The sequence below is a fragment of the Thunnus maccoyii genome, chromosome 20 (assembly GCF_910596095.1).
Source record: "Thunnus maccoyii chromosome 20, fThuMac1.1, whole genome shotgun sequence".
In the NCBI taxonomy this organism is placed as follows: domain Eukaryota; kingdom Metazoa; phylum Chordata; class Actinopteri; order Scombriformes; family Scombridae; genus Thunnus; species Thunnus maccoyii.
This window is the reverse complement of record NC_056552.1, coordinates 16,885,781-16,907,604: the sequence shown is the minus strand read 5'-3', so window position 1 is coordinate 16,907,604 and position 21,824 is coordinate 16,885,781. Positions and strand designations below refer to the sequence as shown.

Genomic DNA, 21,824 nt, shown 5'->3' with positions numbered 1-21,824 from the left:
CATAAACAACACAGTCCAACAGGAAGTATTATTGGAATATCTCCATTTGTGATGATTATATGGAACACAACAATGTGATTTGGACAGCCTCCCAGTATCCCATCATTAGTGCCTTTGGGAGTGAACTTGTGTAGGTTCGTTTGGGTATTTGGAAGACAACAGTGTGCCAAAGAAAGGAGAATAAGGAAAAATGACAAAAGGAAGGTCACTTATGGAACTTTTAAAACGTGTCACATAAATAACTCCAACCCAAATGATTCAACAGAAGTGGTTGAGAGTGGGCTACTGTGCTGGAAGGCATGGGGCTGGGTGGAGGCCTATATCTGCATGAATTAAGGTCAATATGCGCCCTTGGGCTAGAAACTAATTATGTCCAATTAACCCAACCTTTGCACTTCACGGTCTATTGACACACGACAAACCGTTTGAAATGTGCACATCAAAAGGAAAGATAGAAAAGAGCATTTCCCTTCCCATGAATATGGCTTATACAGACAACATCACATATATGAAATACAATTATTCAAATATTTTAAAAAGTGATTTTTGTATTTTTACCTGATTTAAGTCTTCGTCGTTGAGCAAATGTGATTCCCGGGGCTTAAAGCAGTTCTGACATTTACTTTTGTTGAAAATGTTGGCTTGAAATTTCCGACAGGGGTTATCTTTGAATGACATGGTTGATTGAGAACACTTGATGAAATGTCCCCCCCTCCAAAAAAATAAAGAAAAGAAAAAGAGAAAGTCCTTGTTTGAGAGACAAAACCGCTCGATTCTCGGAGCCCAAAAGGGGTTGGGAGTCAACTTGCTGGTGGCGAAATATGTCAACTTTCTAGAACAAACCCGATGTCCAATAAACAGGTTGCGGCGTGTTGTCCACCTGTGCTAGCTTACCTGAGGCGGTGAATAACCTCACTTTAAGTCATATCTATAATACTCATCTTGCTCGAGGGGTTGCCTCGCGCAGCTAACGTTGACCTGCGAACTTTTTGCTTTTGAATTCAGGCTCACTAAGAAGTTGTCAAATAAGTCGTCGAAAGCGAAGTGTTTTCCTTAATTACGTTGTTTAGCCAGGTGTCGACGTTTCACAGGTGACATTCCGGGCCTCGAGCTCACTGCAAAGGTCCCGTCAGCCTCCATCGGGCGGAACGGCGCAACCGAGGGAGGGAGTCCACTTTGGCCCCTCTCTCTCTCTCTTTCTCTCCTCTGTCTCTCTCTCGTCTTCCTATCTAACAAGTGATACCGCATTCATTGCCGTTAAATGCATATCATATTAATAATATCACGGTTCAAGGCCAAACATTATCCAACTTTAGCAACGCCATCGACTCAGCTGTCACGCCGTCGGGTCCATAGCGTCGGGTCCCGTCCGTCGTAGCACCCTTCCAGCTGGCACTGAAGCGCAGTCTGCGGTTGATGTTTTCGTGAAAATCCTCGCTTGGGCCGGACATCCAGTCTGGAGGTGCTCAGGAGAGAGTGGGGCGGTGAGCGACAGCGGTGTCGACCAATCACAAGCAACGACACGCCCACAGTGGAGGCCGTGTCTTGAGCCGTCCAATAGAAAGCCTCGAAAATCTCCCATACTTTGGCTCAAGCTGGGTGGCCTTTAAAGAGCCCATGATAACAAATGCCAACTTCCATGTTAAATTGTGATATTATATCAATGTTAGCCTGAGCTAATATTTTTCATTCCGAAATGAAAAGACAGACAGTGGGCTACATTTATTCAGCTTACTCTATTTATTAGTAGAAGTTGTTTCTTTGGCTGATACTTGTTTTTCTTTCTGGTGTGCTAATCATCAAAGTCCACAACAACAGGACAAGGAACCAAAGGAAGAAAGGTAACTGTCTGTAAAACCTTTGTTATTCTTGGCAATTCAGCACATTTCTTTTCAGCATTAAAAAAAAGTTTTTTCAACCCCTGTTAAAACAGACAAAACACATGACTCCCGATGGAAATGAGACAGCCAAACTAGGGCTTCTATTAAGATGACTCTAACACCTTCATTATTTGACCTCTCATGGAGTGTGTGTATGCGAAGACCATAAAATGCTCCAAAAAGTAGACAGAGACTTTCCCTATGATCTATTATTATAGTAAAATGTCAAACAAATGAGAGTAGTAATGTGGTAACGACTAAAAGAGCAGTCTATCAATTTCATCTCATATCTCAAAAGTAATAGCTGTAATATACATGATAACAATAGTTGAGAAGAATAAGCAAAACATGAACATAATACATTTTATGATGGTCTAAGTTGCTTAAATTATCCTACTTGTCTTGTTATAAGAACCTATATAAGTTAAAAAACAAAGGAACTGTGATGGAGGCTGTTTTTACACTACTACTACTACTACTACTACTACTACTACTACTACTACTACTACTACTACCACTCAGTGGCACTTTAAAAGATTTAAGTAATATAAAGATGCCTCAGATATACTGCTCAAATATAAACTTTCATAAAGTTTGACAGGTGTTAATTTTAAATATGCAGAGCAATTCAGTGCATGAATGAATTGATTCCAGACTCGAGAGCACCATCTGTTGGTCTTAAATTTTCAGTGGGTGGGTCCAAGTTAAGAGATTTATTAAAAATGCAAATTGTACAAATATGTCAGTGCCAAACAGATGATCAGCTGATTTTATAAAATTTTATTTTGCGTTTTACTCGTCAGTCTTACCAAAACTGAACACCTAGACTCACATAAGAAAAACTACCATATTTATTTCATTACAGTGGGTAGCATTATGCTATTATAAAAATAGAACTGACAAGGGAGTGTGGAAACACTTATTGTCTTTTTCTTGTGTTCTTCCTTGAAGCCGTTCATCTAAAACTAGGCGTCCTATCTCCTGCTTTTGACAGGACAGGAAAGTCGGGTAATTAGAATTTCAGCCACTTCATATTCAAGATTGCATTTCTAACAGTGTATTCATTCCTGATTGTGATTGAAATTTGTTAGAAATGCACCCAGAGAGAGTAATAACCATGACGGTATCTCTGCAGAGTACAGATAACCAGATCAAGAATGTCTGTCATCATGAGCAGGTTTTTTGAAGTGAAAAATGAAATTTTTTCAATTGATGTTCCACCCTGTAAGATTCTCATGGGAAACAGGCCAAAATCTTGAAATTATAAAGAGAGATATGTGCTCAAAACAAATACCACTATGTACATACACAACCTCATTCATCCTATCAATAAAAAGTCACAAATTTACTCAACTTGTAAGAAGTGCAAGATTTTATTTAGGGCGCTTAAGGTATTGGGCTGGGACAGCGATGTCAGTATAACATAGAGTATATTTACCAAAGCTGAGTCAGGGTGATACATAAAACAGAAATAAATGTGAAATCATCTTAATTATTCCTTTATATTCCAGTAAAGCATCTGTCAGTGATAATTTTGACATAAAAATCCACATTCTCAAAGATGTCTCAGTTTTGTGCTTAAACATGTTGTTTGTGTAACCAGGATGCAACCAAAGTAAGTATCGACTAATTAAGAAAAATATAATATCATATAGTGACAATGACAACATGGGTGAAATGCATACAGTTCAGTTATCAGGGATGACTGCTGCGATGACAGGTTATGCTAATTTCATGTACCCAATCACTGCACTATACATCAAGCATCATGGGAATAAATGTTCAAAAAAGGTAATATTAATGTTCTACATAGGATTTTATGTGGGGCAGTCTAACCATTTTAGATATGAGTGTCACAGACACTTAAACACCAACAATAACCTAAATACTCAACCTGAAGGCAAGCAGAAACATACACTAATGCTTTAGTGAGGCTTATGGCAATCTTTTATTTTATGATTCCCCAGTCTGTTTTAACATTTGTTCATGCATAAAAGTAGATCATGATAAATTCTTGTGATTTAGCTTTAAACTGCAAGTGTTTTGGGTGCTTAACCTTGACCATACATTGTCCATCATCTTGTAGTTGCCAATTGCAGATACTTTAGGAATAATTACAACGTTGGTTGTCCTTGAAAACTTTGTCACTGAACATAATCTAAGGTTTTGCACAATCATTCTTGAACAATACAGTGTATGAGCATTTTGCTGATCTGGCGCCCCCATCAGTAGAGTGAAAACATACCAGCAGTACAAAGATCACATTGTTCAGGTTAGGGAAGGTTAGGGAAGGTTAAGGAAAGACTGTCTTCACTAATAAATGTCACAAAAGTCAACATAAACGGTTGGTCTGAAACAGGATGCAAAGTCTCAAAGAAGAAACATTACTTTTTACCCTTTCTCCATATTTTTCACTTTTTTTCATGGTAAATAAATGCCACACTACATGTTGGATTTATGATGAATGGGCAAATAAATTGAATTCAGCTGAATCGTCCAATATGAACATAATTCCTGGGGAGACAGGGCTGACATAGGAAAGACAAATAATAATGGCTACCTATTACCGAAGCCAAGACTATAGCTAGACTAAGCTGAGTACTTGTGTTCATGTCTGCATTGAGGTATTATAAATGCATTCATCATTCATAACAATAGCCTACCAAGACTAATAGGGAAACATAGTACCGTGTCCCTGTAAAGATCTAGTTTGTCCTGTTCTTAGGCAAACGATTTCTAATTTTTGTGTCAAATACAAAGAAATAAATATAAGGGGTCATCAAAACTTGACACATACTGCATATTAACAATGAATAAAAACATGCATGAGGCAGCATTCAGAAGAGATTCGCCTTCTTCTTCATGTCATTACGCTTCCAAAGTGGAAGTCTGTCAAATTCTTGTATATCCACGCCAAAGATCTCAAAGAATGAATCCGGGGAGAGGTGACGCTGCAAAGGAGAACAGGAGAAAATAGAAGAACAAAGTTACTGTGGAAAAGGTGCACAAAAGCTCAATGATAGATTATGGTGTAGATGGTTTGTAGCCCATTAGATAAGAATTCAAGTTTAAAAGCTTGCATGTGGATGGCATTTTCTATTCTATAATAAAACTTGTACTGTAGATTTGACTGAAATGTCATCTTGTTTTTATGGAAAACCTTTCAGCAGCACTGTCAAGGAATTAATCAACATCCTGCTCTAAGTTATTGGTTACTATGTTATGCATAGTATTTTACACAAGGTCTAGCATTTATTTTTAAAAAGGCAAGCTTCAGTACATACACAATGAAGCTGTTATGTTTTATTCAACTAATAGCAAATTTTCTTCCCATTGCCAGTGTTCAAGTACAGACAAAAAAAAAAAAAAAGAAAAGAGGTCAGTTTTCATGTAAAAAAGAAAAAAAAGAGAATTGTGTCACATTGTAAGAATGCTTTTACTGTACCTCCAGTCTTGTTCTGTCAACCTCCTTGGGAAGCTTCACTCGTCCTCTGTTGGCAACTGTGAGCATTTCATACGGGTAGACCTTGACACAACAAAGGCTGGTTGAGAATGCTTTACAAGCTGATAATTACAGACACTATACAACCTACGCATGATCTGTTGCACATATACAACACGTTATAAGCTACTGAGATGACAGATGAAGTTAGAACATCAAGTACCAGGCAAATATGCATCTGCAGTATTGTGTAAGAGCTGCACAGTTAATGTATATAAGAATAAGGAAAAGATTGTCAAGGTCCTGCTTCTATTAGCTTTTGTCAAAAGACTCAGTGTATTTACAAGTACAGTTTACTCTTATAAATGAAATTTGATGATGAAGTTGTCCTTTAAATCTCAGGAACCAGAATTCAGCACTGGAGTATACTTTTGTTAATCTTATGTGCAGCCTTTAAAAGTGATTAAATGTACAGAACATGCTAAGTATTTGCATGGTAAACTCTCCTCTAGCACACATACAGCTCTGCAGAGAATTAAACATGAATATACAAATAATACTTGCTTTTGGTTCCAACAAATTAGGCATAGACACTCCTCTTTCCAGTCGTATTAATGGATGTTGACCGTCATGGAAGAGCTACAGAATGAAGCAAACACATGCAATGGGAAAATGTCCCAGCAAGATGAATCACTTAGAAGCTAAAAGCCAGATGGCTAAGTTACTGCAAGCAAAGTATATTAATAAGATTCAGTTAGACATACATAAGTCAGTCAGAGTCAGTTATGTCACACATAAATTAAGGAAGTGATATAAGTTAATTGTATTCTTCTTAAAACATGCTGATGCACACAGTGAGCTCACAGTGCTTCAGAAATGCAGTAAACAGTAAAATAAGGCATGACCAGGGATTTAGATCACATAAAACCCCAGCCAGTTCCTCTCACATACCTTAACATCTGAAAGGCAAGGGAAAAGGGAAAAGACGAGCAACACACAATTAGTTTTTCAACTATTATCAACTGCGTAAACATTGTGATGATTAATAGCATCTATGAAAGAGCAGGAAGGGGTGTCTGCATACTTACCTCTGAATCTGTCACCGTTGTACATGGAGAAATCAGCTGACCGTGGCTTAATGAGAAGCAAACATATGAAACATAGATTTTTTTTTCTCAGTTTTCCTGGATTCAGTACCCCAAAGTCTAGAGTCAGCACTATAGTCTAGCCTTAGTGACTTCTCAGGGGAAATGTTACCTCTGTTTATTATAGATCTACTTGAATCGATTTTTAAAATAGATGGTTAATAGATATATGCCCACTGAATCAAGGCAGTAGCTTTATACAATCATTCTAAAGGGAGAATAAGGTATCAGTCATGTTGTTCTTACCGGATTGAGGCCGCTTCGACCGTATCCAGGCAAAGAGGATGTTTGAGAGGAATTTGGATCATCTGTGTGAAAGTGAAACAGCAGATAGATTAGCTCATCATGAGAAGATTTACAGTCTGATTTGGCTCTTTGCCCAAATTAGATCAGACTTAGTGAGTAAAATATACCTTGACATGTGCTTTTTTTAGCCTTTTACTAATTGTTGTGTAAAACTGACTTCTCAGTACTGCTCTATTTTTATATTCACATTTTCAATAAAGCATTTTTTTACTTTTAAATTTTTACTTAACGGCAATATATTGGGTTAAATAGGTTAGTGTACTGCATGTTTACCTGTAGCTTATAGTAAATGCCTTGTACAGTGTACTGACTATACTACACTACATTGCTGTGTGACCATATGGTGTATATAGTTATATAGTGGGGCATTGTAGGGTCAAATCCTGCTCAGGGACTCAAATAGTCCTTGGCTGCCCTTGTGTTTTTTGGTCCAACCAACCAAAGCTATCTGACAGGAGTCATCTGACAACAAAAACACAAAGATATACCAGTGATAGCATCAATAGTGTACAATTGGTTATAATTGAAGCACAACATAAAAGTTCTTTTTTGCTGATAATTTTGCCTTTAACTTAAACTGAGTGCTGTATATTTATAATTATGTTTTACTGACTTTATCCAAAGTGAAGTGTTACAAAAAATGTGTAATTAGAGTTCAGACAATGAGAATAAATCAATGTTGTAACTTCAGACTGTAAAAGAATACATTTCACATTCTTTAAAAAAAACTCATCTGAGATAACAATCAATAGCTGTAAAAAATAATATTTTACTTCTCCAAGCAGTTTTCATAGGAACGTTTTAAAAGGTTAATTGAAAGATGAAAACGTCATAAAGTACCTTGCTGTTTGTAAATTGGAGGCCTTCTGTACATGTTGAAGCCCTGTTCTGCAGATACAAAAGAATGCAGGGTCAGCAGATATTTGAAATATTACACAGTAGCTGCACATTACATTGAAAAATGCCTTAGACTTGGTGGACAAGGCAACATCACAGATTTCATTTTAGTTGGAGGACATAATTACTCAAATTTCTCTGAAAAAAGACAAATAATGCAATGACAATGCACACTATAGATCGGGACCAGAATAAATTGATAATATAATAAAGTGTCTGTAAACATAATTTACTCACTCAAAAAAGTGGATTTAATGTTAAGTTACTCTTTAGATTTACAAAAAGTGTGGTAATCTTTTCTTAAATATAGTAAGTTTAATTTAATTTCATATAATTGTCGCATCCTGGAAATGAGCTGACTTTTATCAGTGAGGTCATTTTAAGAATTTAAGGTTTTAAATCGGTTGACTAATAGAGACTCTGACACAGAAATCAAGTCCCTGCAGGTTCTAAGTGTGTTGTGAGTGATCTTCAACTCCCACTAAAAACACATGCCAGCTATTTCTGGTCAAAGCTTGTCATATCTCTTCCATACACATGATAAAACAGGCTTTAGAAAATCACAGAACCTTCATTCCTGCTATAAATAGACACAGCTTACAGGGATGTGTGAGTAAAGAGCAGGCATTTATGTAATCCATCAAGTTATAAATACCTACATCGATATAGAGTTACCACAGACTCTGAGGTTCATGGAAAGCTTTTCTTTTTTCTGTGAAAGAATTTAATGTAGTGAGCTGTGGGCGCAGTGAGGGGAAAAAAGTATGGTGAAGCAAAATATGCATAACAGGGAAGAAAAAAAAAAGAAAGGAAAGATGTTTGGTGGTACAGTACATATGGTAAATAGTAAACTGCTGTGTGTTTTCTATAGTAAAGCTATGAACAGTCTCACTAAACTTTGACCACTAGATGGCTCAATGTTTCCAATAAAATAGAAAATGACTTTTTTTTCAAAAATTGTATCTGCCTGTGCCATCCTCCTCTGCTTGTGTTAAACACTCCGAAAGAGCTTTAACCTTTGACCTTTTTGTTGCTAGTAATTCAGAGGAACTAGAAATTCTTCTACAACCCTTGCATAAAGTGCTGTTTCCATTAAATATAGGTGTTGAATGGGAAATATTAAAGATAATAGACAGTGAGAAAATGCCAGAAGGGGAGAAGAGGTGCTTAAAAGGCTGGCAGAGGAGTGGGAGCTTACCTTTGGTGTGAGGGAGAAAGTGGTGGCATAAAGGGGAAGTGGGGCAGGGGTCATTGTTGCCAGAGAATAAAGGAGGAGAAAGCACCAACCCTGCTCGTTATTCCAGGAAAGAAGAGGTCAAATGGGAGGAGTGCAGGGAAAGAGTTGTAAAGGAAGAGGAGGTGAAACAGAGAAAAGGTGAGCAGAGGGGGATCAGTGTCATTACAAAGGTGATAAGAAGATAGAGAGGATTTTACTCTTCTTACCCGGCCGGTGGAAATGTTGTGGTGATCTGGACAGAGTCGGAGTGTAGCTGTGACGATTGTACGATGCATGAACTCCGAAAGATCCGTGGCTTGTGGATGTTGGTATGCACTTTCTCATTTCAAAACTCTCCTTGAAAACCAAAAAAGACAGAAAGGGTGTAGTATGAATGTAAAACACAAAACAGATAAAAATGTGCTTGTAAATAAATGTGATTTTAACGGGGGTCTGATACATAAGTGACCTGATGTCACAGTATTTCTATCAGCCTGTTCTAACACTAAGAACAGTTAACTTAAAAAATACTTACCTCTGTGGTTTCAGATACATTTCCTGGTGACTAAAATTAAAAAAAAAAAAAACCAATATATTAACTGAATCATACATTCATGTTCATTTGAAAGAAACGCAACATATTGTCACTTCAGGTGAAAACCTTGTAACTCTAAACTCATCAAATCTGAAGATAAACGACCTTATCCCAACCACTATGCATCTCTCAGTTTATTCAGAGGGATTTTTAAGAGGTTTTATATAAGAGGAAGACATATAATAGACTATTCTTAACTCTGCAATCCTTCATTTGAAACATGAAAAAAATCAAACCCGGAGTTATGAGGTTTTCACATGAGGACAGACATATGAAAGGAAAGGAGCTATGGGATTTAATTGTAGTGGCACTTTTGGCTAATTATCCTTAGTTAGGTTCAACTAATTAAGTAGTTTTTACTAAATTTGTTTTATGTGAGCATCAGCCAAATTCTTAAAAATGTACAATATAAGTGTATTCTATAAATCTGCCATGATTTTGACTTATACATTCAAAGTATTTTCTTATTATAGAAATTCAAAGTTGTAACTCTATTGCTCAAACCATACTGAAAGACACATATGTACAGTTTTTCATATGGATGTCTTTGTATTTGTGGCCAAACACAATTAAATATCAAAGCAACAAAACAACACTTCACTTGGTTTGACTCATAAGTCAAATCAAGAGAGAAAAAAAAAAAAACACCAAAAAAATGACACACAAACATGTCACTGGATATAAGGCGGAGCACTAAATGACGTTACCTCTGCAGAGCTCTGCCTCTCCTGTCTGTTGCCTTTGTTGTCCAAAGCAGAGGAGTTGTCTCTCTCAGTCTTATAGGATATCATATCAGGATGCTCTATATCATATATAGCCTTGACTCTGGGAATTGCCGCTAAGTCTCGGTAATCAATGATCTCATTATCTACTTTTGCCTGAGACCAGCACAGGGAGGAGAGGGGAGGATGGAAACACAGAGGGAGCAGCACAGTTAAGTCAAGTGAAAGGTCAAAAGTTACTTATTACATCACTTCAGGGAGGAATGAAACTTTAATCCCACAACACCACATTGGTCTGACTTTGGCACGTGAAGTGAAAAGACTGTATTAGTCTGTAAAATGATTATCTATGACATCATTCACTGTTTCAATAGGTTTTTTTTTGGTTTTGGCTCATATTTTGAGGTGTTTTGATGGGAGTAAAGTATATTCCATACTATAAACCAACAGGATAAACCAACATAGATCCTAAAAGACTGGGCAGAGGATACAAAAGGACATTGACGGCACTGGGTTTTAAAAAAAATACCAATTCAAATACAATCTGAATTGCCAATGCATTCAAATTGATAGAGCAAATAAATCTAAATTTCTATTCAATGTGTGGTTGATTTTCAGTACATTAATGATTGAATGGATACATTTTAAATAGCATCAGTCAACCACAATTGAAATAACGTTGTTCTCTCAGGCAAAATAAAACTAGTTCCGATCAGTCAAGGTAAAGTTGAAAAATGTGTTTACAGAGAAATGTAAGATTCTTTAAATGTTTTTTTATTTTCACATTAGCGATTCTCCTAAATGTGTTTATTCAATTACTGTCAAAATAGAGAGACACTTTGTCGACGTGATTCCCCTGTATGAATAATGGGTAAATGAAATGTAAATCAACCCACGGTGAATCGTGCACCAGGGAAGATGCTGAGCAGATGTTGTCACTACAACTTACACATATAGTGCGACCGGGGCTTCCTGGAGTGCACGAGCCCGGTCTGGAAGAGGAGCTCTCAGATGAGGATCTAATGGGCTGATGGGGAAAAAAAACAGCTGCGTTAGTTTGATGTTTTCACTGAGAAACAGCAGTTTCTACTTCTTCAGGTGTTGGTAGACGGTCAGCTCTCTTTACTGTTCACACACCTTGGTCCACACATCTGGACCAGTTTGCAGCAGTATACAGTATACAGGCCTGACACTATACAGTTTATGTAACAATAAAACAATTTTCAACATTACTTTTTTAATTTATTTGCACCTAACAATGATATGATATCAATCAAACTCTTTTATGTACAGAACTAACATTAAGTTGTATCAATATTTAATACAGAAACGATACACTATGTATATTAAACTGTGCAGATACCAGTAGATGAAACAGCCAAGCATGCAGCACTGTGCTATGACTAAAATGTAATAATAATTACACATAATATACACTGTACAGGTGCTCGGCAGATTAAAAGCTCCTCTTAACCATGCTTTGATGCAAAAACTAAATGTCCTAAGAAGGAACTGTACTCAATACACTGTATCAAAACGTGATTGTGTCCTCTTTTTGCCTCCTAGATTTGGCACGCAATATCTAATTGGCCAGCCTGGTGAGCAAAGTGTTCGTGTTGCATGTGAAACAAGCGAGTGCAGTTAATCTCAAACCATGAGATTACAGCCTACTCAATCTAGAAAAGCATCAAACTGCAGGCCTGCTCAGAATATTAACCTTCAGTTCATGTGGGGGGAAAAAGAAATCAAGAGGTGTTTTGGGTCTGCCAACCTGGGAAGAAGGGAGAGCGTGTAAAGAAATGACATTACTCAGATAAAAGTCTTTAACATGTAGGACAGTAATTTACACAAAGATCACAGTCGCATCCTCTTAACAGCTGAATATTTATCTTATTTCAAAAAGTTATATGAATTAGATTGTACCATTTTGACATTGCCGTGATACAAATCTGTGATTTTGAATGTGCAAGAAAGTTGCCTCTTACACATATTTAAATGAATTTCACACTTAGAAACAAAGTTGAGTGTTAAATTAAGGATTATTTCTGTAAAGTCTTACCCTGTAACTGTCCTCAGTTCTGCTGCTGTCTCTGCAGTCCGGGTGCCACACTGTTGAACCTTTAAAAGCAGAGACAGTTAGCTACTGCAGCCGTTATGGCAAAAAGTCAAAAAGTAAACAGAGAACATTTACATCACTGAACATTTCAGTATTTTTACACAAACTTAACGTTGAATTTATGCATTCATCCAACCCCAAATCTATAACCTGACTATGAGGGGATGTGTACTCACAGAGTGACACTCTCAAACTGACCTTGCAGATACATTTCTTCTCCTTCTGTGAACATTTTATCACATCGGCTGCATCTTGCACAGCTGGGGTGATAATGTTTGTCCCCTGCCTATAGCAGATATTGAGAAAGGCAAAAGCTTCAGATAGACTGCATAAATACATGAATTGAATAAAAGGTGCATATTACAGTTTGTCAAGTTAGGTCTTATTACTGTATCAAGAGCAATAATGTACATAAATACAATATATACAATAATGTACATATAATACTCAAGGCAACACAGAGCAACAGGATGCATATGCATAGTTCATAAATGGCCTCAGTGACTTTGATTAAATTTATCTGCACATTCACTAGACAGCATAAATTTAAATGAATGTAGGAAATGACTCTTCAGTTGCTGTGGCAACATGGACTGTACAGTATCAGCATGATTCCTCCTACGCTTGTTCTGTCTCAAATGATCAATTTATAGAGAACTTTTGATACAGACGTATATATTCCTGAATACATACACAATAAGGCTCCTCACTGAGAGAAACATTCCTCACCTCCAGGACTTTCCCTGTTATGAACTTCTGACATGCTTCACATTGTACCCCAAACTGAATCTGGTAGTCCCTCTCACAGTACGGAACACCATCCCTGAAAGGTAAAAAAAAAATTTTTAAAAACATGAAGAGACACATATTCACATCTGATATGTATAAGTTGCGACTGATAATAATTCAAACTTTTCTCATTAAGAATATACTGAAAATAATGCGTGTTTTGTCATCACTGAATCCTTGAAAAAGCAGACACGTGTTCCTGATATCTTTCACTGGTTTAAAATTAAGGGAAGGTAGAGAGAGGATCATGAATGAGAAATAAGTATGTAAGATAGATTTGTATTTACTTGCTGATGTATTCGCCACTCAGCATTCTTCTGCAGGCTTTGCACTTGAAGCAGCCAAGATGCCACTGGCTACCCAGGGCTAACAGAGCCTGGCCATTCTTGATCTCTCTACCGCAACCACTGCAGCCTGGCAACACACACACACACACACACACACACACACACACACACACATAAATAAGCATAAACATTGTACATTTGTTAGCTTTTTTAGCTTTGTTAGCTTGTTTAGCTTTTTAAAAATTATTTTTAAATTGTGCTTATTAAAGAGTCAGGCTTACAACAGATCTGAGACTACAATAGATACAGTAACATGCATCCAATGTGAATGCAAAACAAATGTGATTCATTTCACTCATGCATAAAAAGAATGCATTAAGCTGCACAGAAGCTGCACAGATTTGATTGGATGCACAAGTGTTGTCTTTCTACATATTTGTGAACATGCATTCACTGTTCTTGCAAACCATTGTATCAAATGAGGGGAAAGTAGGGACACACCTGGGAAAAAAAACACTCAATTGTACCTATCTAGTTGCACATAGGTTAAACTACCTTATTTGTTCTTCTTCATGTATTGTTTATACATATATATGAGTATTACAAGTGAAAGTCCATCTGACATTACAGAACAAGAGTATTTGAGGAGCTGTGCTGTTTCTTCTCCCTATACAGTCCTTCACAGAGATCCTCTTAATCCAGAGACTTTGTGAGTCTGGATCATCTATTGAACTCCATTGCATGTATAGTTGTGAGGTGAATAAGGTCAAGTTGAAGTGGAGAGTTGAGTGCTACTGAATCTCTTAGTCAGTATTGAGTCATTGACCTGGCAGGGTCCCAGGAGGATGACCGGATTTGTAAGGTAATGTCAACTCACAGTGTTCAGAGGAAAAAATCCAGTGTGTCAGAAGAAGGTTAGAATGCAATTAGGGACATCTTTAGCCTACATTCCTGACAAAGGTGACATCATGTAGACATTCAGAGTGTGAAAACGTCTCCTCAAAACATAAGGAAGGAGATTTACATGCATACAAGTATAATCAGATGTGTAAAACACATTATTTCTACAGGAAGAACATCCACTGGAGGCCACCTTACTCTCTTGTTTGTGGGGTATAGCATGTTATCTACAGAAAAGGGTGAAGTTTCCATCTCCACATGATCTAGGTGCTTTCACAGAAAGGGTGACAGATGTGCTGCCAACCTTAACTGACTCCTCAGCACCGGATAAAACTAAATATATAGGCAGCTGGCATAGAAACCACAGCTGGCCAGGGTTGAGTGCATAATCCACTGATTCTCTCTGGATGGAATCAAAGTCTTTGATCTCATTAATCAATGTTTTTGATAAGAACACTACATCAAAATTACTCCTTTTAATGTGAATGGGTTGCTGATGCTTCTGATCCCACTGAGAATCAACAGCAAAAATCTGCAGCTTTGGTATCTGAAAATTCTTTGCAGTTTTCTCTCTTTGGTGAATTTAACACCACTTTTGGCAGAGGTCAGTACACAAAACTCCCCTTTTGCAATCTGCCACTCATCTCAGGTCTGCCTGCTCCCAGGACTTACTATTTGAACAGCTGATGTCGTTAGGAGTTGGAGACAAGGGTCTAATACAGCGCTGACAGAGGCAGTTTTTTCCATTGAAGGTGACACAATCCCCTGGAGGAAAGGGTTGTCTGAGAAACAGAAGAAGAGAGAAAATAATTTTCATAGATGTAAAGGTCATAACCCTGCCTTCAGGAAATGTTTTCATAACTAAAACTCCCCAAAATCTTCCAAATTAAACTTGACTTAAAATGAAAGCACACTTGCATGTACGGGTATGTGTATTATGTCTGTTTTTGCATGTTTTTACAATTACTTGCAAATGGTGCACACAAAGCAGGCCGGGTGGTAGGTCTTCCCCAAGACTGTGACCACTTCTCCCTCCACGAATTCCCCACAGTTGTTGCAGAGCGTGCCGTGAAGCCTCTGGAAGTCCAGCGGACAGAGGTAGTCGCCATTCTTCATGAAAAAGCCTGACTGAGCCAAGTCACAGCCACAGACTGCACACAGACATGTGTTCATGCAGGGAGAAAGAGAAAAAGATGACAAGGTTGAACAACAACAGAACAGAACATGTGATGATGTACTAGACCATGTTGACTTCTCTTACACACTCCTATTACACACTAACTTCTTTTTGGTGAACAAGGTATTAATTGCACTTCCTCACATTATAGCAGTTCACAATAGGTGCGAGTTTACAGTTTGTTGTCTCCTTTTTATAGGCTGTTGTCAAAATGATAAATGAACAGCAACCACATCTGCGTAATCAATCATTTCAACATGCTGAAATAAATGCTATTTGAGCTGTCTGACCTTTCTTTGCTACCAGGGTTTCTGTATTTGTGTGCATTTTTTGTGTACATGTCTGTCAGCATATTTGTGTGTGTGTGTGTTGTGATCAGCCTAGTGACAAGTTACTGACAAGGAGGCAGTGTTTTCTTTCAGCTTGCCATTCGATACCGCCAAACCCATTTCCGACCCCTCTGAACCTGTCACTGTTATGCCACAACAGAATGTACCCAAATGCCAAAGACAGATTTATACTGGTCTATTTCCTCTCTTGAGTCACTCAGGATGCACATCATTATTTGAAAGAATACTATTTTTAAGTCTGAGTGAAACACACAAACATGTTTTTAAATTTCTCTAAGTATAGAGATGAATTGTTTTGTAGAAATGACCAACAAATGATGTGGTTTTTCCTTGACTTATTATTGTTACTATTGTTATCCTTAAGACAATAGTTACTCCCCTCCTTTCTGCATCATAAGGTTAAGTTTACTTTGGTTAAAATTTCTTGGATCACTGAAACAAAAAGAGTAGTCACTAATTCCTTACTAATGTTCCCTTTGGCGGCTTATTTTAATACTAATTTATTCACTTCAAAGTGAAACACTTTGTGGCCAAATCTGATTCGGTGAAGCAAACAGTCTCATTCGATTCCCCAGGTTTTCCCATTGTTAAAATACTGCAAGCTTCTCTGCTCTGAAAGTGCCTTTGTTTTCCCTGCGCTGTAAACATGGTCGCAAAGCCATGAAAGGGCAACATCATGAGAAGCTTGTCAGTGTCGATTAGTGAGGACAATAGCCTGCTGGGGAAATATGTTCTCCATGAAGCAGAGTAACTGCGGTGGATGACAGTCTGACAAACCAGGAGGTTTTAACAACAGCCCATTGTGGATGTAGGATATTTTGTAATAAATTGAATTTGATGGCACTAATGATTAACAAGCAAAGTCTGCTCAATTAAAATATAACCAGCTGAACAACTAGATGTTTTAGTGCATCCTAAAGGGTCAAGAGTTACTTGTGTGGCTGTTCTGCATGTAAACTTTACTAAAATGTTACATTTTTTCATTTAACTGAGTCACTTTAGGTTTTAAAACCAACACAAATTTGCATCACTGTATCATCAAAGTTTAATTTTTTATTTAACATTAAACCTCACCACAGACATCCACTCTTAATGAGCTGTATAGCACTAGACAAATGCATGTTACAGTGAACAGTGATCTGGAGCAAAAGGAAGTTATTTAATCAGGAATGTATCCAAGAAAACCAGTAATTTGTCTCAATTGAAAATAAGGAATTCTGTTTATTGCTTTCAAATTTCTCACAGAGAATCCATCTCTGAGCTTGGTTGATAATATATGAAGTCTATTCTGATTGAGGTGTGACTGCAGGACACTTAATATCAACATATTAATGGTGCTCACCCTTGCAGGTAAAGCACTTTATATGGAAGTGGCTGGCCTGGACTCGCAGCACCTCTCCTTTGCACGGTTCCCCACATCTGAAGCACTGGATGAGCCGCTTCCCTGCTCGGGGACACGGGTGGCATTCATCCTGAGCGTGTAGCACTACAGGACAGGGAGAAATAAAAGAATCGGGTAAGTGTTGAATCATTTGTCACAGCAACATGTCTTGTAAAATGTGAGTTTGAAGTGCCTGAAACAAACAGTTTAGCGGGTTGGTCTTTTAATTTGATCATTTGTGCATTTAAAAACAATACCACTCAGTTTGTTTGGCTTTAATGACGTAATAGTCATATAAATCCTCGTGTAATCTGCTAGTAATTTACTCACTGTGATGTTTGTATCCCACAGGAGTTTAAAAGTCTAGACCGATAAAGCAGGGCATGAAATGTTTATTTTTACTCCCTCATATCAATACATTTCATGCCTAGCTGTGTGTTAGTCCAACATTATCTGCATCTATGCTTTATTTTCCAATACATGAGGTTGGAAAACTCAAAACAGTCTTCTCAGAGTAAACAAATCTCTCTCTCTCTCTCTCTAATCCACCCAGTAGGTTTATCCTGTTTCTGCCTGAGCAGTTCATTACAATACAGTAGTCACTCAGAATCGTCCTTTCAGTGCTTATGTAACAGAACGTAATGAGCAGACACGCTTTGCTTTGGCACAGAAACACACGCACAGTTACAGTAATCTGTAGAGGCTTTAATCAAAGTGATCGGAAACCTCAGAAAGACAAACAGAGAGTTAAAAAGTTGAACTCAACAGCACCAACACTATCAAAAGGAATGCTACACATGAACGTTGGCCCCTGGGTGCCGAATCTTGTGTTATACTGTAGTCTTTGGAGAAGAAAGCTCAGCCTCATTCCTTCTCCCTCTATCTCGTTCATGTTAAATGGGAGGCAGGAGCAGTGGACGCCTGTACAATCTAATCACAGCCCACTTGAAAAGTCCTGAATGTGATTAGCAGAGGAGAGAGAGGAAAGAATGTGGCACGTCGAGAGCGCCCTGTCTCTCAGTGTGTGGACACCCAGCATACAAATAGATAAACAGACACATGAGCTTCATCTTTTCTTTTTTCATACACAGTCCAGCACACGCTAATCTTTCTTTTTATGTTACTCTCTCTTGTTCAAACACAGGTTATTATCGGCTGTCACCTTATGGGAATAAACACCTGTCGTGCCTCTCGGAAAAAGCAAAATCCCAACTTCACTTATGAGTATTTTAAGAGCTACACTTGAAATATACTGTGCCTCAAATAATCTCAGCTGGCGTGACATGGATTAGTTGTGTGCAAACTTAAACAGACAGATTTCCACATGCTCGCAGCTGGATAAGGAGACGTTTTCGTAATTTGAAGTTTATTCCTGTTTTGACTACCCGACTCAGCCTCGTGAATACTAAGAAAATTGAGTCAACTACCATTGGTATGTGGCCTCAAGTCTGCCCCACAACAGGAAAGATTTATCACTATGGTAACAAGCATGTCGCAACAAACTAGATTACGAGACCATGCTTCCGAAAGGTTAACATAAAGTTCACTGTAACTGATTAAACAGTTTTGGAGACAGAAGTTAAGCCGGTGTGAACATTATGAAGTGTTCACGTAATGATAAACTTCCACTACAGGCCAACTGCTGCAATGAAGACTGAGTGATGGAAAAGTGCTCAATGAAATGAAAAAAGAGCAGTAATCCTCCAGCTAATGAACTAATGTGGTCTAATAAAGTCTTATAAGCAATATATCTAATAAACATGCAAACAACTTTAGAACAGGTGTGTGATTTCTACAAAGCTTACACTTAAAATAATGTAAAAGATTTTTCATATGAAATAAGCAAACAAGCAGTTTTGGTCATGTTGACCGACACATCATTTGCATCTTGCCAGGATGCAGTCAAGAAAAGTGTTACAAAAGTATTTTGGTTGGTGAGTTCATAAAAACAGCTTTGATGACATAACAAGAGAAAGAAAAGTAATGCAGGCTTAGTTTTAGTCATTACATATGCAATAAGATCTAAGCATTACCTCCGACATACTTAACAAAATCCTGCACATGGCACTCCAACAGTTAGAAGAAAAACCCAGCCAAACTGGCCTTTATCCTAGAGCGCCTTAGATATTTGTTAATGACAGAGCTGCGATGCCAACACAGAGGCCTGCAAGCTATTTGTCATGGGGACACGCACACACACTGCTACAGTTTAGAAATGTTTGAAAATGAATAAAGTGACTTATGTGGACAGACTACACTGTAGTGTGTGTAATGTCTGTAACATTGTAATGTTGTACCATGTGTACAAGATACAGTACGTTTGTGTTTGGTTTTTGCTCTTGTGCGAATGGTAAAACCAATGTGTGCAGCCCCGTGTTAGAAGTCCAAAATGTCTTCCAGTCTTTCTTGATCTCTCCCAGAATGTGAAGCTGATATGGTGTTAAGTATTAGCAAATGATAGATTTAGAAAGACAGCAAATGGAGAGAAACCTGAGACCGACAGCTAATCACTCAACCCACTATCTCCAGCTATGAAAAAGTGCATCTGTGTGTACATGCATGTCTATGTGTGTGTAAGGGGGTGAGGGAGTATCTATATTAAGTATCCAGATTTTGTTGTATGTAGATGTTTAACAGATTTTACAGTGATGAGATGTAGAAATGTAAGGTATGCTTCAAAACCTTGCTAGATTTTTTTGAAAAAGGGGGAAAGATGATTAGCTTTGAGTCAGAATTACTAACACTACCTAAAAAGAGAGATGTGATATTGTGAGATGTGAGATTGGTGTAAAAGCCCAAATAAAACTGCAAAACTGCAACTCAATAGGCCGTCATTCATTGTCGGTGCAGCAGCTCCTGGAGTTTCTTGTGTCCATCAGACAGTATCAGAATGACAAGAAGCTGGAGGCTTTCATCTTAACAGCTGCTAGTTAAGTGAAACGAGTGAGAACATTTTTTCCACAACGTGATGTCACTTATTACTGCTGTGCAAGAGAAAATAACTTCACTCTGAGAGAGTCACTTCAGCAGTTAAGTCACAAAAGAACAGCTATGTGTCCCTCGTTGCTGCAAAATAGAAGAATCAAGGCGAAAGAGGGCTTAAATAAGAAGTATTGCTAAAATCACATGTTGGTCTTACCCAACCACAATGCTCTACGATTAGCTGTGACAGCTGCCTTTGCACTTTTCCCTATTTGGCAACCATAGTTTTTATCTCCAAATTTGGTTTTTATATTTGGGAAAGTTCTATGAATCATCACTCTCTTCCAACAGATCAAAAATATAAAAAGTACAGCCAAAAATAATACAATTTTGTTTTCAGAATGCACATACCAGAGCGTTCACGCAGCAAAATATCAACCAAGCCTTATCAAATTACTAATAACAAGTATAACACAAGAATATTACAACACTACTTGCAAGAGCAGTTAAGACTTAGAGCAGCTGAGAAAATCATAAGCAACACTGACATTTAAAACACTTATAAAATGTCACATTGATAAAGATTTTTAGAAATGATCATTTCCCCGGAGGAAAATGGAACCACTGATGAAGCTACAGGACCTTTTGACTTTCAGAAAAGGTAAACTTAACAACAAGTGCTAACAAATCACAAAGTATGTGAAGAACAACACGAAATGCACAAGCAGTCACACTATTTTCTATGTCTCTGTGCCACACACACACACACACACAAACGTAAAGTGTCTACCTTTCTCTTTCATGACAGTTGGTATCTGCACGTCTGTGGGAGAGAGCTCACTGCAGCGGATCAGAGTGAGGAGAGGAACTAACTGGACTGCTGGTCCAAGAAAAAAGGGGTGGTCCAAAAACAAAGGGCAGGAGTGTATGTGTGTGTGTGTGTGTGAGTTCTCAAAGAGGACAGTAGGTGTAAGTGCTCTTGTGCCTCTGAACCATGACCTCATCCATATACTAAAGAGTATTTGATATGTGTTTTTTGCCTGCAGTGAACCTCAGACAGTTAAAAGTGCAATTTGGACATTCAATGCTTCATTATTTTAACAGTAGTAATGTAGTTGTTTGAAAAAAAAGAAGTGTTTTTTAGAGAGATCCAACTAACTAATCAGGTTTCATCATTTTAAATTCCTTCACATTTGGTGATATTTACTCGAAGTTAAACCATACCTGCCATAGTCAACTTATTGATGGTGCATTTAAATGTAGGCCAGTAGTTACAGATCTGTACTGATCCTTTGCAAAAAATGTTCATAATCTCTATGTGTTTTTGAGAGTTTCATGGGATTATAGAGATTACATCACCTGCTACGTTTCTGCCTTTGAAACCTCACTTTCTGGTATTTTGTGGCTAATCTTTCTCTTTGGAGTTATCAAGTTAAATATATGTGTTTTGTCCCTGATTACACATTGGCTTTTTTTATTCTGCATAGTATGTAGCATCTTGCGCATTTGACAATGCAGTCGTAAATAAGCTCTGATATCATTTAAATGTAGAAATGAAGCACTATATTGACAAAAAGTGTGACGAAAACTGCCGGTATTCCAAATGGCTGCTGTAAACGGAGGCGTGTCAGGTTTTGAACTTTGTGTGGAGGTTGCAGTCAGTTGAAACTGTGTCAAAGGGTTAAATCAAGTCTGATGG

The 21,824-nt window shown here is 37.8% G+C and overlaps 2 protein-coding genes across 8 annotated transcripts in view; both read right to left on the bottom strand.

Annotated features, from left to right (window-relative positions):
• Positions 1-1,454, bottom strand: part of si:ch73-103b11.2 (early endosome antigen 1) — a 49,845-nt gene extending 48,391 nt beyond the window's left edge. For all 5 annotated transcript variants that reach the window (XR_006092753.1, XR_006092754.1, XM_042396495.1 and 2 more), the window contains exon 1: positions 559-1,454. Coding sequence is in view for 3 of the 5 variants with exons in the window: in XM_042396495.1 (XP_042252429.1) it covers positions 559-678 (120 nt within the window). In the remaining 2 variants the exon portion in view is untranslated. The remainder of the gene's footprint in view (positions 1-558) is intronic.
• A 1,798-nt stretch (positions 1,455-3,252) lies between these two features.
• LOC121887653 (actin-binding LIM protein 1-like) lies at positions 3,253-20,980 on the bottom strand. Of its 3 annotated transcripts, XM_042398584.1 has the most exons (20): positions 20,916-20,980; positions 17,165-17,308; positions 15,263-15,446; positions 14,968-15,077; positions 13,396-13,522; positions 13,049-13,142; positions 12,518-12,605; positions 12,263-12,321; positions 11,921-11,974; positions 11,153-11,230; positions 10,189-10,359; positions 9,422-9,451; positions 9,114-9,243; positions 7,614-7,661; positions 6,714-6,775; positions 6,411-6,456; positions 6,274-6,281; positions 5,887-5,961; positions 5,326-5,406; positions 3,253-4,831 (listed from the first exon to the last, which is right to left on the bottom strand). In XM_042398584.1, exons 1-20 carry the CDS (start codon positions 20,926-20,928, stop codon positions 4,718-4,720), a joined length of 1,716 nt encoding a protein of 571 aa, XP_042254518.1. In that variant the 5' UTR covers positions 20,929-20,980; the 3' UTR covers positions 3,253-4,717. The 3 variants fall into 3 exon arrangements, with proteins under 3 accessions (XP_042254518.1, XP_042254521.1, XP_042254520.1); XM_042398587.1 differs by lacking the exon at positions 5,887-5,961; XM_042398586.1 differs by lacking the exon at positions 11,921-11,974.
• Between the last annotated feature and the right edge of the window lie 844 nt (positions 20,981-21,824).